General features: G+C 37.6%; 1 protein-coding gene across 3 annotated transcripts in view; it reads left to right on the top strand.

The window, feature by feature from the left end:
* Positions 1-14439, top strand: part of ppp1r12c (protein phosphatase 1, regulatory subunit 12C) — a 25493-nt gene extending 11054 nt beyond the window's left edge. For 2 of the 3 annotated variants that reach the window (XM_041981952.1, XM_041981949.1), the window contains exons 9-20: positions 67-179; positions 272-339; positions 1427-1569; positions 1982-2069; positions 3355-3472; positions 6844-6956; positions 8887-8939; positions 11076-11115; positions 11622-11735; positions 12125-12175; positions 12430-12480; positions 13342-14439. In XM_041981952.1, the coding sequence (XP_041837886.1) occupies positions 67-179; positions 272-339; positions 1427-1569; positions 1982-2069; positions 3355-3472; positions 6844-6956; positions 8887-8939; positions 11076-11115; positions 11622-11735; positions 12125-12175; positions 12430-12480; positions 13342-13428 (1039 nt within the window). In that variant the 3' untranslated portion in view covers positions 13429-14439. The remainder of the gene's footprint in view (positions 1-66; positions 180-271; positions 340-1426; positions 1570-1981; positions 2070-3354; positions 3473-6843; positions 6957-8886; positions 8940-11075; positions 11116-11621; positions 11736-12124; positions 12176-12429; positions 12481-13341) is intronic. The other variant, XM_041981950.1, reaches the window with a different exon arrangement.
* Positions 14440-14685: the final 246 nt, after the last annotated feature.

Genomic DNA, 14685 nt, shown 5'->3' on the forward strand with positions numbered 1-14685 from the left:
TCTCCTCAGATAACACCACTCTGAGTTTCCTCACTGTTGTTTTCTATATTCATTTCCTTCATGCAGGAGTTCAGTATGCAGGATGAGCAGCAAGGACAAGATGAACGTTCAGGATCAGTCGAAAGAGAGGGGTGTTTCAGGAGACCTGGAACTGAGTGAGGATAAGGAGAGCAGCCCCGGTAAATCAGTTTGACCTGGAGTGCCACATTCACCCACTAGAGATAGGAGTCAACACACTGATGACAAAAAATGTTTTTTCTCTCGATCCCAGAAAGCTCCACAGTTTCCAGTCCAGATTCGGAGAGTGTGACCACATCTGCAGTCAGCCCTGCTGACAAGGTAAAGATGAAAAAACAAAATAATCATAAGCAGCTTTATCTGTTTGCTACACATTTAGAGTAAAACTAGAGTCTAGAGCAAAGAGTAGTGGAAAAAAAAGTCGTATTTTTGAAAAAGCCTCGAACCATGAGTGAGTGAATCTTGTGCTGCGTAGACAGGTATAATTATTTTTATTAATCTTTGTACATATTTAAAGGCCTCTTGCTTTTAAGTGTTAGAGCTCGGGGTATGGGAAACACTGTAGTGAAGAAATGGTTACAGTATTAAAGTTTAACATCCTTCCTATGGTGATTCATCTCAAAATGTGTACGTGAACACTGAGTGTTCACATCAACCAACTAAAAATATAAAAATACTGAGTCTGTCTGCAAACGTTCAGCTTCCTTTGGTCCATTTAAACTCTGAATGGTATTTCTGCTGTAAGATATCCCCAACATCAGCTGAATTTTCTTACCTTTTTCCTGAGAAAGTTCCAAATTTCTTTTTATTCTTTTACTTTTTTCTGCATATATTTAGAATTTTTGTAAACAGCATCAGATAAAGTCAAATGTTATGAGTATTGTTTGCTTGTGTTTTAGACTAAATCTGTTTCTACAAAACAATGGGTAGAAACAGAAGAACATGTTGAATAAAATAATTATAAATAATAATATATCGCAAGAAGGAAAAAAAAAAGAAACCAAGGAAGTGCTATTGAATACTAACACATTGATACCTTTACTTTATTAGGTGAATAGGGAGAAAAAGCACTTAATGTGCTGTATCTAGTGTAAATTCAGAATCATTAGGGGCACTTGCAGGACTCCCTGGAGAGTTTGTCTCAATGGGACTTTAATGTCTAAATAAAGAAGAAAAAAAGGGGGAAGGGGGTGTATTTCTAATGAGGAATAGTCTTAGTCTGTGAATTACAGTACACATGACTGTCCACACACCCTAAATTACAACACAAGAGTACAGCATTTCTCAGTAGACTCGTTTCAACAGCATAGCATTTCGTTTTCAAATCTGGGTGATAAATGGAAATTTTAAGTGGCAGCGGCTGGTTGCATTTTGAGTGTTAACCTCTCTCCTCTGTCACGTGATCCAGACATCAGAGGAGAAAGATGAGGAGGAGGAGGAGGGGGAGAAAGACAAGGCAAGCCGCACTGCCAGAGTCCAACCTACTCCGCAGATGAAGGATGCTGCAGCTGAGAGCCCCAACGCTGACAAGAAACAACAGCAGCACAAACAGTACTCGCATCCAGTTCATGTTACCCAACAGCCCTGTGGTCTGCAGATGAATTAGAATGTTTTAATGAAGATTAATGTTGCTGTTGTCATTTTATAAGTAGTATAAATTAAATCATTTAAATATATTTATTTGGGGCAGTGTGGCTCAGTGGGTAGAGTGGTCATCTTGTAGCCTGAGGGTTGCCGGTTCGATCCTCAGCCTGTCGAGCTCATGTCGAGGTGTCCATGAGCAAGACACCGAACCCCAAAATTGCTCCTGATGGGTCGTGGTTAGCTCCTTGCATGGCAGCTTCCACCATCAGTGTGTGAATGTGATGTATAATGTAAAACGCTTTGGGTATCATTCCAGGAACAGAAAAGCGCTATATAAATATGGACCATTTACCAATAAACATTTGTTTTCTGTATTTAGATTCCAGGCTCCAGTTAGAGATGAAGAGTCTGAGTCTCAAAGGAAAGCTCGCTCTCGGCTGATGCGTCAGTCTCGCCGGTCCACACAGGTAAAGTTTAAGAGATGGAAGTTGTTAAGATTGCACTAGTGTGTCATTGGTAGATGATTAATGTACCTCCACAGCAGTGCTCCTCCTACTCTTACCCACAACAAAGGGAAAACGGTCTCTGGTTAATTTCTACTCTTTAAACCGAACTTTTGGTCAGCACTAAGCCCAGGGTTCAGAAATACTGTCCAAGCAGGTCCAGTCAAGAATATGCTGAATTACCTTTAAAAACAAAAAGTATTTAATGTCGATCTTGTACAGCAAAAAGAGTCGAGCAAGAGCAATTGTTGCATAATTTGAATGCATCTTTTAATTTTTAGGATGTGGGTGTCGAACTGAGAGGTGACATTTAAAAAGTAAAGAGTGGAGAAGAATCAATTATTACTTGTTGCATAATGCCATATAGTCCCCCGCACCTCTTCTATATCAACCCCTCCCACCACAAAAAAAAACCACAGAACATCTTAATAGTCCATACATTTAACTGAACTTCTTCTGTAATCATCTGTTTGTAAATGTCTAGAGAGATATACCACTAACATTTAACCAAAACCGTGTTATTCTGACTCATCTTTTTTTTCCTGTTGCTATAAATAAGAGTTACTAACCTAAATTAATCCAGTTTACCTTCACATATTTAATTTAATTTCTTTCAGCATCAGGAAGCTGTATGTGTAAGCTCACATTTTTTCATGGTGGCATTTACATCTCTTCTAGTAAAAGGAGCAAACACGACAGTTGTGAAATGAGTCAAAATGAAAATCGCTGTTCATTTGCCTACAGCTCAACTCTGCCATGGGTGGAGCCAACCAATAATCTTGGTGTAGTTAAACTAAAGAAACTTTGAAATCTATCAGGCACCCTTAACTTACCTGCTCCACTCCCTCTCACCACATCTCTCCATCAGTTTTTAATAAGAGTGCATAATAAACCCCGGAGCACAGAAAACAAGAGCCAGCATGCTGAGGTGTGCTTCTCCTGTTAAAGGTTCTGAAATGTGATAGGCCCGTTTGTATCCAGGGCATCCAATCAGCTGCAAGTCTGGTGTGGATAAGCTGATCATCAGTCAAGTAGTTAGCACTTAAAAAGAAGGCGGGTAGGAGAGAGATGAACAAACAGATTGCTTTGTCAGGGAGCCTGTGTGAATATGGAGGGGAAAAAATGACTGGGCAGCGATGTGGTTAACCAGTGTTGCTGTGCAACACAAAACTTTAAACCTGCTGCAGTACAGATGAGGTTGTGTTTTCACTGTGTTCTAAGTGGTTTTGTATCTGCTCTGTAATGGTAGGGTGTGACTCTGACAGACCTGAAAGAAGCAGAGAAGACTGTCAGTAAAGCTGCTGATCCTCCACCTAGAAACATCCAGCCTGTGAGCCCCATTGTCACTGTCACACCTGCTGAAATGGGTAAAATATGTGAACTTCCTGTGTTGTTTTATTAACGTCTTAATTCTTGTAAAGTGTGTGAACAATTTCCTTGACTATTTTTACCCTTAATTTTATACTATGCATTGTGCAAAAGTGATAAACCGCCCCTCATTTATTACCTGCGGCCTGAGATCATGTCTGTGTTAGCAACATAACTGAAAGGCTATGGACAGATTTTGATGACATTTTCATGAAATTTTAAAATGTAATAAAGATCAAGATTCAGATCACCACCAGGAATTATTTAAAGGATTATTTACTATAGGAAGACTTGCAATTAGAGCTTCTAACTAAAAATAATTCACAAAATCACTGACCAAAAAAAAAAGAAACCAATGGCTTGGAAGAGGTCTTCGATCTCTGAGTGCTTCTAGTTTATATATTTTTACTTTCTTTTCAGTTCAGTCCTTGTACCCGACCATTTGTGTAGCCAATCCCCTTAATGTATGATTTTTTGAAGCATTAAAAAAAAAGGCTCATAACTCAAGGGATGAACTAGTTTTTGTTTCCACATAAAGAACCAGTTTAACTTGCTTCATCAGGCTCTTTACCAGCAGCTTTTCACAAAGACACTTTTGTTCCCAGTTCTTTAATTGGTTGAGCACCTTGAATGGTAGCTTTCACCATCAGTGTGTGAATGTGTGTGTGAATGTGACGTACATGTAAAGCACTTTGTATAAATAAGTACAGGCCATTTACCATTTACAGGCCATTATCTATAAAGAAGAAACCCAAACACAACAGTTGTTCATGATATGCGGTGTGTGTGTTCTTAAAACATTCGAGGAAACTGAACAAGTGGATGAGAAAAGTGTCAGGTTGATCACATTTTATAGTAGCTATCCATATAAATAGACAAAAATTAAATTAAAAAATGATAAAAATACAAAATTAAAGCACATAAAGGCATAATGTACATTTAACCTGTTAAGGCCCGACCTATCAAGAAATGGTAAGAAAAGTCTATTTTTTTAAATATGAGGTCTTTATTTGGCCCTTCAACAAAATGTAACCAAAGATATCTACCATTTATTACCATGTGATAGTTTAAAAATATTATAATATGGTTTTCTGCTTCTGGGTATCTATTAGGGGACAGAAGACAAGTATCGCATTGTGTTCAACAGGATTTTGAGCAAAGTTTGTACCATAAATTACAAGCAAAATATCTCAAATTGTATGTGACAAATATGTCACGTCAGGCTCTTACGGGTAATCCACCCACTAACAATTTAATAGCTGAAATTAAACACCACATTTCTTCTGACATTTTATGAAAATGTTCTCTCAGCTGACTTTCCTAGAAGTGGACCTTCTGTTCACAGTGAGAACAAGACGGCTAAGTAAAAACAAGAAGTGTGAAGCACAATTTGAGTTTCATTCTAGCTTTAAAATTAGGGTTTCTCACACAGTGGTGTGTCAGGGCGCTGGCACTTTATCGCAGGTTATCTGCTTTTATATATTTCCTCTCCAAGACCTCCACCCTAGTTTGTGGTCTTGTTTTTTTTGTTTACGCCTATATTAAAAGAAATAACACATGCATTCTGGAAATGATATAGAGATGTTTCAGGGTGGAGACTTCCCCTTCTAGGCCTGAAAATTTTGGTGGGTTTTGTAGATTATTAGATTTTTGACACCCTTTCAAGACCTCCACCTTTTTGTGTGGGTTGGTGTGTTTTTAAATGAACAACTGAAGCATTCAACATAGCTGCTTTCCCACATGCACTGGAGTATTTGATGACCAGTTAGTCAGGTTCATTTGATGTGCAGCAACTGGCTGCCATGTACATACTTAATTCCTATTCTTTCTGCTCACTCTGCTATTATGGATATGTTAAATTAGGGCTGTCAAAAATAACGCATTAACAGCTATGATTAGTTGTGTTAATATTTTTTAACACAGTTACAGCCCCATACATCTGTCATTTCTCTGTTATGACGGCGGAACCTGAAGAGACGAGACACTTTTCCCACATTTTTTTGTTTTAAACATATCCTGTTGTCTGCACCAACATATCTGCTCTAGTGGATCTTTGGTCGACTCTGTTTGTGCAGCAGCTCCTTCCTCCCTCGCTTCGTGTTGTTTAGTGAATCACGACGGCTGATGGTGGTCAGCTGATCGGCTTTTTCTTTCTTGTTTCTTGCTTTGTTTATGGTTGAGGTGGGAAGGAGGAAACTAGCGGTTCATGATTTACACCATCACATATTTACCCAAAAATATTGTTTTTGGCAGGACCTTCTCTAACACAGTGGCTGGCTGGTGGTAGACAGGGTTTCTGCTTCAAATATGCAGGGGCGAGTCTAGAAAAGTTCTGATGGGTGACCAGATAGGTGCACTGACCAGGAAAAGGGGGGCACAAATGCAACCTTTTTTTTAGGTCTAGATTATATGAAATATTGAACTGATTCTTATAACTAAAGTGATCATTTGATGTAAAAAAAAAAAGAAGAAAAAACAAACAGCCTATTATCTATTTTTAGGTGTTTATTTTGGGTGATGCTGCTGTAGGACGTTTGTCACTGCTGCACAAACACTCACACTTCAATGATAAAAGGAAAAACGTGTTTTTAGGTACATTACGTACTTTACATGCTGCATTTACTGACCATTGGACATCTGACGTTTACCCAAGGGATGGTCAGTTAATACTAAATATGTGTAGCCTTAGCGCCTTCTGTTGATTAAAATGGTGATTAATCATGATTAAATAAATTGAAACTGATTAATTTGATTAAAAATTGTAATCAGCCCTAGTTTAAGTACATGCAGTGCTCATATGAACAAACATGTAAAGAAAACTTTCTACAGTTTGATTATGATATTGCGTGTTGCTTCCTTCTTGCTCCAAATATCACCTCCTCCTTTATGTTCCGTCCAGAAAGCACATCTCCAGCAGAAAGCGTCCCATTATGGTCTGCTTGTGTTAACAACAACTGTACAGGACCAAATTGTTTAAAACATTCTCTGGTGTTTGTGTGTAAAATAAACTTTTGTGATTTTATTTACATTTTGAAGTAAATCAGCCTGCAGCCTCAGTAATGAGGTATTTTTGGAGCTGAGCTACTGAAACATTGAACTTGGAGCCAAAATCAACATGTTCTTAACATTAAATTAAGCTTGAGCTTGTGTGATCTGGAGTAGAGGTCGAACATATCTTTTAAAGCTACATCCTTCTTCATACATTTTTATCTCTGAACAGCTGGAAAGTTTCAGTCACACCTAATGTCTTCTAATTGAGTCATTTTTTATCTGTCTCCAAATCAGCCATGTCTCATCATTTACTTTTTGATTCTAAGAAAAGACTCCCATTACTCAAGAGTGTTTTTCCATCAATCTTTATGCATTTCAGACACTGAATCTGTGAAGCAGGTGGAGTCGGAGGGAGATAAACGTCTCGGAGCAAAGGACCGGAGAAGAGGGAGGAGGGAAAGACGCTCAACTGGTATTGTTCAGCTGGGAGAAGTGAGCAACATCTAAAACATAATTTAAACCTGTCATTCTTAAACCTTTTCTGTCATGTCCCCCTTTGCAGGAAAAAAGTCCTTGTGCCCCAATAATATGGGCTAAATATAAAGTCATAAAGATTTTGCAGCTGTAAATGAATGTTTGTTAATAATTTCAGAGTTTATATATGTAAATCAAGTTTGTTATCCTGCAAAAAAAAATTTGCTTGAACAATTCAAGTTTGCAAATGTGCAGAAAAGGATTTGCATGGTTGTAAAAAAAGATTTGTATTGGTGGAAAATAACTGAAGTTCTTTGGCAAACATCCTGTCCACAGATGCAAAGCACAAAACTGTGTGCCAGAAGTTGCAGAGCTATTTTGTCCCTGTCTTTTGTCTGATTGGATGGTGACTAATCAAATGGTCCAATCAGAGAGCAGACAGCTTCCTGTCCTTTCGCACTACTGCAGGCTCTTAAAGGAGAGTAGATCAATTTTAAAGACGGGTGATGATGAGACCAGAGTGGTTTATTAAATGATACTGGGTGCGACAACTTCTGTGACGAAATGAATGTGATGAAGTTTGTACATTATCAGACAAAAGGATATGATTCAGTCCAAGTGTGGTGCTGCAAAGTGAATGTGATAAACTGTTGGCTCTCTAGCAGTTCAGGAGTTTCCTCCTGACGTCTGCCGAGTATGTATGACATCCCTCACACATATGGATAAATTGAGGCGTTGACGTTAAACATTTTTGTTCTGACTGGATGTTCGATCGGATTAAAAGTTCTCCATGTAAATACAACTAGTCATAGCGTCAGTTTTAACGTTTAGAGTTCATTTGTCTTGCTGCTAAGACTTCTCTGTGCATGACGCAGTGTGTCCACAGAGCATTTAGCAAGACCGTCTTGATTAATGCCTGCAGGTCCATCTTATTTCCTGCCAATGGTCTGCTCTCCATCCATGCAAACACTCAGTTTTTCCATTTCATCCTGTGTTCCGCCACTAGCAGAACAGCAATTGCTAACTTCATGGGTAGGATTCCAGGAAGCAAACATAATGAACAGTCTGTATCCTTGTACATTTGTAAAGAAAAACAAGTATTTTTCAGTTTTACTGTGAGCTGGTCTTCCAGGTGCTTAAAATGTCATGTGTATGGTTTGCTGGGATGTGAGGGGACAGGGGCACAGCCTTCAGTTCTGCAGCCATTTTGAAAATTGATCATGGTTGATGGGCAGTGGGAAGTCACCTTACTTCTGGCTTTGGATATGAGGATATGATTTTGTTTCAGTTCTTCTGTTTTGTCTCTGTATTACTCAACAACTCAAAACTGAAAAAAAGGAAACAAATACCAGAGACTGGACTCGAGCCAAATTAAAAATAACTTTTAATCTGGATCCAGGCCCTCTTCTTTCAGCCTTGCCAGAGGTATGCGCTCTGGTGGTGACTAAACGTTATATAAGACTTCATTCAGAGGAATAAAAATTAAATGATACACAGAAAAATATTTACTCCAATTTCTCTAGGTGGATGGATAAATACTGATGCAGATCAACAGAAATATCACTTTACTGGATCGTCTTTATTTTCCCTTATTCTTTACCACAATTAAAATTTTTTGTCATTGTTATTGCATTTAGTCTTTCCTTTTTCTTCTGTCTTTTAGATAGATAGATCTTTATTTGTCATTGTACAACACAATGACATTTTAAAAAAATGTCAGCCTTTTCCCTGAGCCAATGAAATTCAGGTAGAAGCAATCTGCTTCCTTTTTATGAACTCCGCCTGTTGTGTGAGGAGACGCCATCCATAACATTACAAGTTTGTCTGAGACTATTTCTTTTTTGGCCACAGAAAAAAAAATCTAAATGGTGGAGGTGTCAAATTTACACACATGATTTTGTGTGTGTTTATTGTTCAGTGTGTAATTGTGAACCATCTTGTTTTTCAGAATGATGAAGATGAGGCTCAGCTGGATGAAACAAAACGTAATATCACTTCTGAGTAAGTGTGTAGTCCCAGTGATGTTTGTTATTCTTTGTGTGAGATCAACATTTTTTTCTTCAGTTTGAAAATCTACAGAAAATACCACTTTCCATTCACACTATGGTGCTAAAAGAGTACCATACCATACCGCACCATTTCCCAACACTGTAAATGTGTGAAATCACAAGAACACTCCATATAGGTCTTTTGAGTTTTATTTATTTCTATTTCTTTAATGCCAATATAACAAAGTAATATAGAAACAAAGTAAAGTAAAAAGTCTCATTCCAACTAAATCCCCTCTGCTCTGTAAATAATAATTAAATCCTATACGTCTCTCCGAGAAAACAGATGGAAAAGGTACAGGACCACTACCTGGACTTGAGAGGCTTCTTTCTAATAAGTTAAACGATTTTTATTAACTCCAGCATTTATGAGAAGTTTCAATCTGGCTTTCAAGCTAATCACAGCACTGAGACGGCTCTGTTTAAAGTTGTAAATGACCTCATGTGTAACCTGGACACAAGGAAGTTCAAGTTCAAGTTTATTTATATAGCACATTTTCTTTTTTTATTAATCGGCTGATTAATCGGTTATCAGATTTTTTTTCTGCCAAATATCAGAATCTGCAGCAATCTCATATCCATATTGTTCAGGATCTAATTTTGTTTTTACTATAAGTCATGGATGGTTATCAGTCACAGATAAAAACTACATTCCAAAAAACTACATATTCACAATGCAAATTTTATTTTGTTCATATATATTTTGCTTTGCTTTGCACGTTGCTTTGGCCCTCAATCATCTGATAAAGTGAAGAATCTTTTTTTTTATACTCAGATTTAAACTTTGTTATGTGACAAATCTGGTTTTCAAAGTTCAGCTTTTATCATCTTAAAAACATTGCTTAAGTGTGACTGTTTCTTTAAAAAATAAGAGAAATGTTGATAGATGCTTTTATTACCTGCATAGTAGATTATTGTAATGCTCTCCTTTCTGTTCTTCCTAAAACAACTGTTGCAGCATTACAGCTGTCTTTTGTTTTGTCTGCTAACAAAACCAGCATGAGAGCTCACGTTACACCTACTTTAAAGCTTCTGCACCGGCTACCTGTGTGCTTCAGGGCTGATTTTAAGATCCTTTAACTGGTTTTCAAAGCTCTTAATGGTCTTAGTCCTACCTGTTTATCTGATTTGCTTGTAACTTTTAAGACCTCCAGAAGACTCAGGTCTTCAGTCAGGGGCCTTTAATCAATCCTTAAAATCAGAACTAAAACACACAGTGAGGCAGGTTTTTATTATTATGTTTATCAGCCTACCCGAAGACCTGAGAGCAGCTGAGAGTTAGTAAAGTGTTATAAGAAAACTTAAGACATATCTTTTAAGTCTAGCTTTTAACTAAATTTTATCAGTATGTTTTACAAAATTATATATTTTTAAATATCTAATTTATTTTACTTTTCCATTTTATTTATTGTAGTAAAGTAAATGTTCTTAACCGAATTTCCTTATTTCTTCTTATTAATGTTCATTTTGTTCCTTATATTTATTTATTTTTATCCAGTCTACAGTTTCCTCATCACAAAGTGCTAATAGTGAGATAGTGTTGCCACAACACTATAATCCCATCATTCTTAAATGTGTAGGTGTGTGTGTGTGTTTGTACTCTTCACACGATTTCTTATTCTCCTGTTTATTTTGAAAGGTATTTGTGCTGCATTTATTTATATAAAAAAGTGCTTTGATAGAGTTTGACACCCCTGCTTTACAGGCTGGTGAGCCGTCCTCCACAATGACACGTTGGTCTTTTTTATTTTTTATTACCAAAGAAATCTGACAAAGGTGACTGAATTTGTTTGTTTGGAGGGAATAACTCTTCTTAACTGCATGGACAGAAAACAAAGCAACACAAGGAAAACACACAGATGTGGTGTAACTTTGTTTTTCCTCCACAGACGTTGCGCTGATCTGCCGTTATGGTCCAGACATAGTCTTTTATGGAAAGTGATAATATTTAGGGATCTTTACGATTTATTTATGGTGTTTTAATACCTCGATTAATTGTGAAATAAGATAATCGTGACATCCCTAGTTACAGCTCAGTCTTTTTGAGAGGATTCTCAGATTTTTAACATTCTCTTATTTTTCTCTTTAGTGAGAGACGACTGGGAGATTCGTCTATAGACTACAGGATGGTAAGTGTCTGTCCTGCATACCTGAAAAACACTCCTTTAGGGCTATGAGGGAAAACAGCCCAACAAATTCAAGGCAGGAATGATACCCAACAGGCTCTTTGCTTGAATGAACAGAAATGCCTAACAGGCAAATTTATTTCCACATGCTTATGAAGCTTTTATCTTTCTCTGTAACTTTTCTAAGCAACTTCTAATCATTCATTATTTAAATGTATTTAAATTCTGTCAACTCATGTTTGTCGTTCCACAATGTAAGCTAGCCTGTCCTCGAAAGCCGCTGACCTGTAGGTTTTTGATGTTTCCTGCTTCAACAAACCTGAGTCAGATTGATGGGTAACATGCTTGGACAGAACTTGACAAGCTGTTGAGGAGAGATATTTCATTTGAACCAGGTGTGTTGGAACAGGGAGTCATCTAAGACCTGCAGGATAATGGCTCTCTAGGACCGGAGCCGGGCACCCCTGCTGTAGAGTGTCCATTCATTCCTCCATCTTGCTTCCATCTAGCTGTATTTCAAAGAGCTGCATGAGAAAATGGCTCTAAGGGAAAAACTAGAGAAGATGGAGCTGCTGCTGAGCCAGAACAAAGTGGAGCTGGAGAGACTACAACAGGTCCGGCAGGTTTGAGACTTTCTTTGACCTTTAACTTGTTCGTGTGTGAGAGAGATTTAATGAAGTGTTGTTTTCTGAGACTGATGTTTTTGACTCATGAAGAGCAGAAATGGCACATCATGAAGTCTCATTTAACAGTTGAGGTATTTTTTTAGCCATTCCGTGTCAGTGTTACTTTAAACTATTGTAATGTCTTATTTTTATATGAATAACCTTTGCTAGCCGTGCAGCATCCATTATAGCTGCATATAGCCTGCGGTGTATAAATGGATGTGATAGGTTGAAAGCACTGCATAGATAAAAACAAGTGCTGTGGCTTGTATTGTAGTGTCAAAAAAGACTAGAAAAGCACTATACTGTATAAGTACAGTCTATGTACCATTTATTTTCTGTCTCAGAATCAAGAGGGCAGCTCAGACAGACCAGCTCTGCTGGAATTGGAGAGATTTGTAAGTACCTATTTTTTATTGTTTGCTCTCTGACAGGTTTGTTTTTTAATATAAAACCAAGGTGTCATTTCCTGTTCATGAGCCATGGCGCTGATGCTGTTCTGCGTCTACTTGCCTTTGCAAGGTGTGATGCAAAACCCCGAGTAGCAGTGCATGTTAACAGCTCAGCAAACTGGCAGAAAGGTGGTTTTCTAACAGCAGCTGGAATGGTTTGCATTTACAGCCAGTTTCACTACATCTCTTGTGTTTCACAGGAGAAGATCGCCCTCCAGAGGAAAGCAGTAGAAATGGAGGCTGAGCTGAAGGTAGAGTTCACTTCTACTGACGTTCCTGTTCCTGTTTTTACTTTATTTGGGGTTGATTAGACAGAAACTAGTATATTTATGAAAAACAGCTGGGTTGATTTACAGTTCCATCACATCACAGGAGCTATGGGCCTCTGGACTTTATAATACATGCACAGAATATCAAGTATTTCTTAATGTCACAGTTGTAATAATCAACACAAGCTCATCTCACATGAGTTAATTTGGAAGCTGCACAGCAGATACACCCTGATAAAGTCAAAGACAGCATCGATTTGGATTTCAGCTTTAAAGTTTTAAATAACTTTTTTGAACAAGTCAGTTTGAAGGCGTAAATGCATGATTTGTTTTTAGTCAAACTGGCATCAGACCGAATGAAAGAAGTGGATGTATTCCAGATAATTTGAATGTAACCTGAAAAAATTATATATTAAGTGAAACGTAGAATTTACAAAAACATGAATTGTATAGATCAAAGTAAGAGTTTGTGAAAGCGGACGTGCTTGCTTGGTTTACTAAATTTTAATTTAAAAAAGGGAAATTTATTTTATTTCCTTCTTTGTTATGGTTCCATATCTTAATGATGAGACAGAAAACAAATTAAATGTCCTCTCCTCCTTTCATTACAAATGCACACAAGTCAAAACTTGTGCTACCTAATAAACACAATTTGAAGGCAGCTGTATCAGTTACATGATGTTTCTTTTAGTGGTACACGCACCATTACAGCGTTTCACTACTTCTATACTTTGATACACGCTTTGGTATTGATTGATCCGAAACTAGTAGTCATTAACGAGAAAAACTTTAGATGTTCATAGACCAGAAAAGTCTTTCAAAAGATGTTTCAAATGTTTGTAGGTTCTGGAAGACCTCAAAGCAGACAACCAGAGGCTGAAGGATGAGAACGCTGCTCTCATTCGAGTCATCAGCAAGCTCTCTCGATGAACCTGGAAAAACATGGAGACAAAAGGTATTACAGGATTTAAAAGACGGAAACCAGAAAGACACAGCGTCTCCTGGAGCAACATACACATTTCAGAGTTGTTTCCTGCATTTTTGGACCTTTATGTTCGGCAGATCTACTGTATAACAAGCTGAACTGCACCCCCTGTGGACCGACAGGATGTCCCTGTTCACATCTACTTTTATATTAAGTTTTTAATGGTGTATTTTTTTAACTGGAATATTTTAATGCGCTTTGCTTCAGTGATTCTTTGTATAAAATCTGTGTTAAGAGACTTGAAGCCATGCACAAAGAGGGCTCGCAGTAATGTTAGTTTTATTGTCTTCTGAAAGGGTGGAGTTAAAAAAAAAAAGCCAGTCAGGTGTGTGAGGTGGTTCCACACACAAAAAAAGACTTAAATGTGCCAAAATAAAAGGAAAAAAAAAGCCCGTTTTGCACATGCTTTGGGTAAAACTCCAACGGTCAGTGTTTTTTCTCAGGATGAGTGTTGGTTTGATGCTTTCTGTCTTTAGCCAGCTGCTGTAAAATGGGCCAAACCTGCATGTTCATCTCTCCTCACTGAATGTGTATTTCACATACATGTTGACGTACAAGGACCACCTGTGGGACGAAGTGATGGGAAGGAGTTGTGGGTGCTAATCGATCATGTTCAGAGAAACGGATAAAATGTTTGTTACAAATGTGAGCTCTGGAGGGTTTGTGGATTACACATAACTTCAGTAGTGTACAGCAGTAGTTTATACTTTTGCTATATTGACTGGATGCTTCTAAAGCTGCGACCCCTCAAAGTATTGACCTTGTGATGGATGGCTGTAGTCTTAACAGACAAGCCAGACAGTTCATCCTCTTAATGTTTACTTCATTATGACAAAGAAATGCATGTCAAACTGTATTTTGATGCTGTGCCTTTGGATATACATTTGTAAGTAATATTTCTATTTTGCTTTGGCAGTGTACACTGTTGAGTATAAAATACAACATGGAGCACGAAGGATTAAGAATCTGTTACTTTTGTCTGACGTTTGACCTTTTTTTTGTGAAAATGTTTGAGCCAACTTCCACCTAAATATTTTAATCAGACGAGCTGATGCCTTCTGCGGTCAGTACAATTGTTTTAAGTATGTATACATATACACATACTGTGTAACAGCCTTGAAACACCTTTTACTTTATATTTTTCAAGGGAAACAGGAAGTGGATGTGATCATTTTTGGAATGTGCAAATGGAAATGCATCAT

Source organism: Melanotaenia boesemani, chromosome 4 (genome assembly GCF_017639745.1).
Source record: "Melanotaenia boesemani isolate fMelBoe1 chromosome 4, fMelBoe1.pri, whole genome shotgun sequence".
Classification (NCBI taxonomy): Eukaryota; Metazoa; Chordata; class Actinopteri; order Atheriniformes; family Melanotaeniidae; genus Melanotaenia; species Melanotaenia boesemani.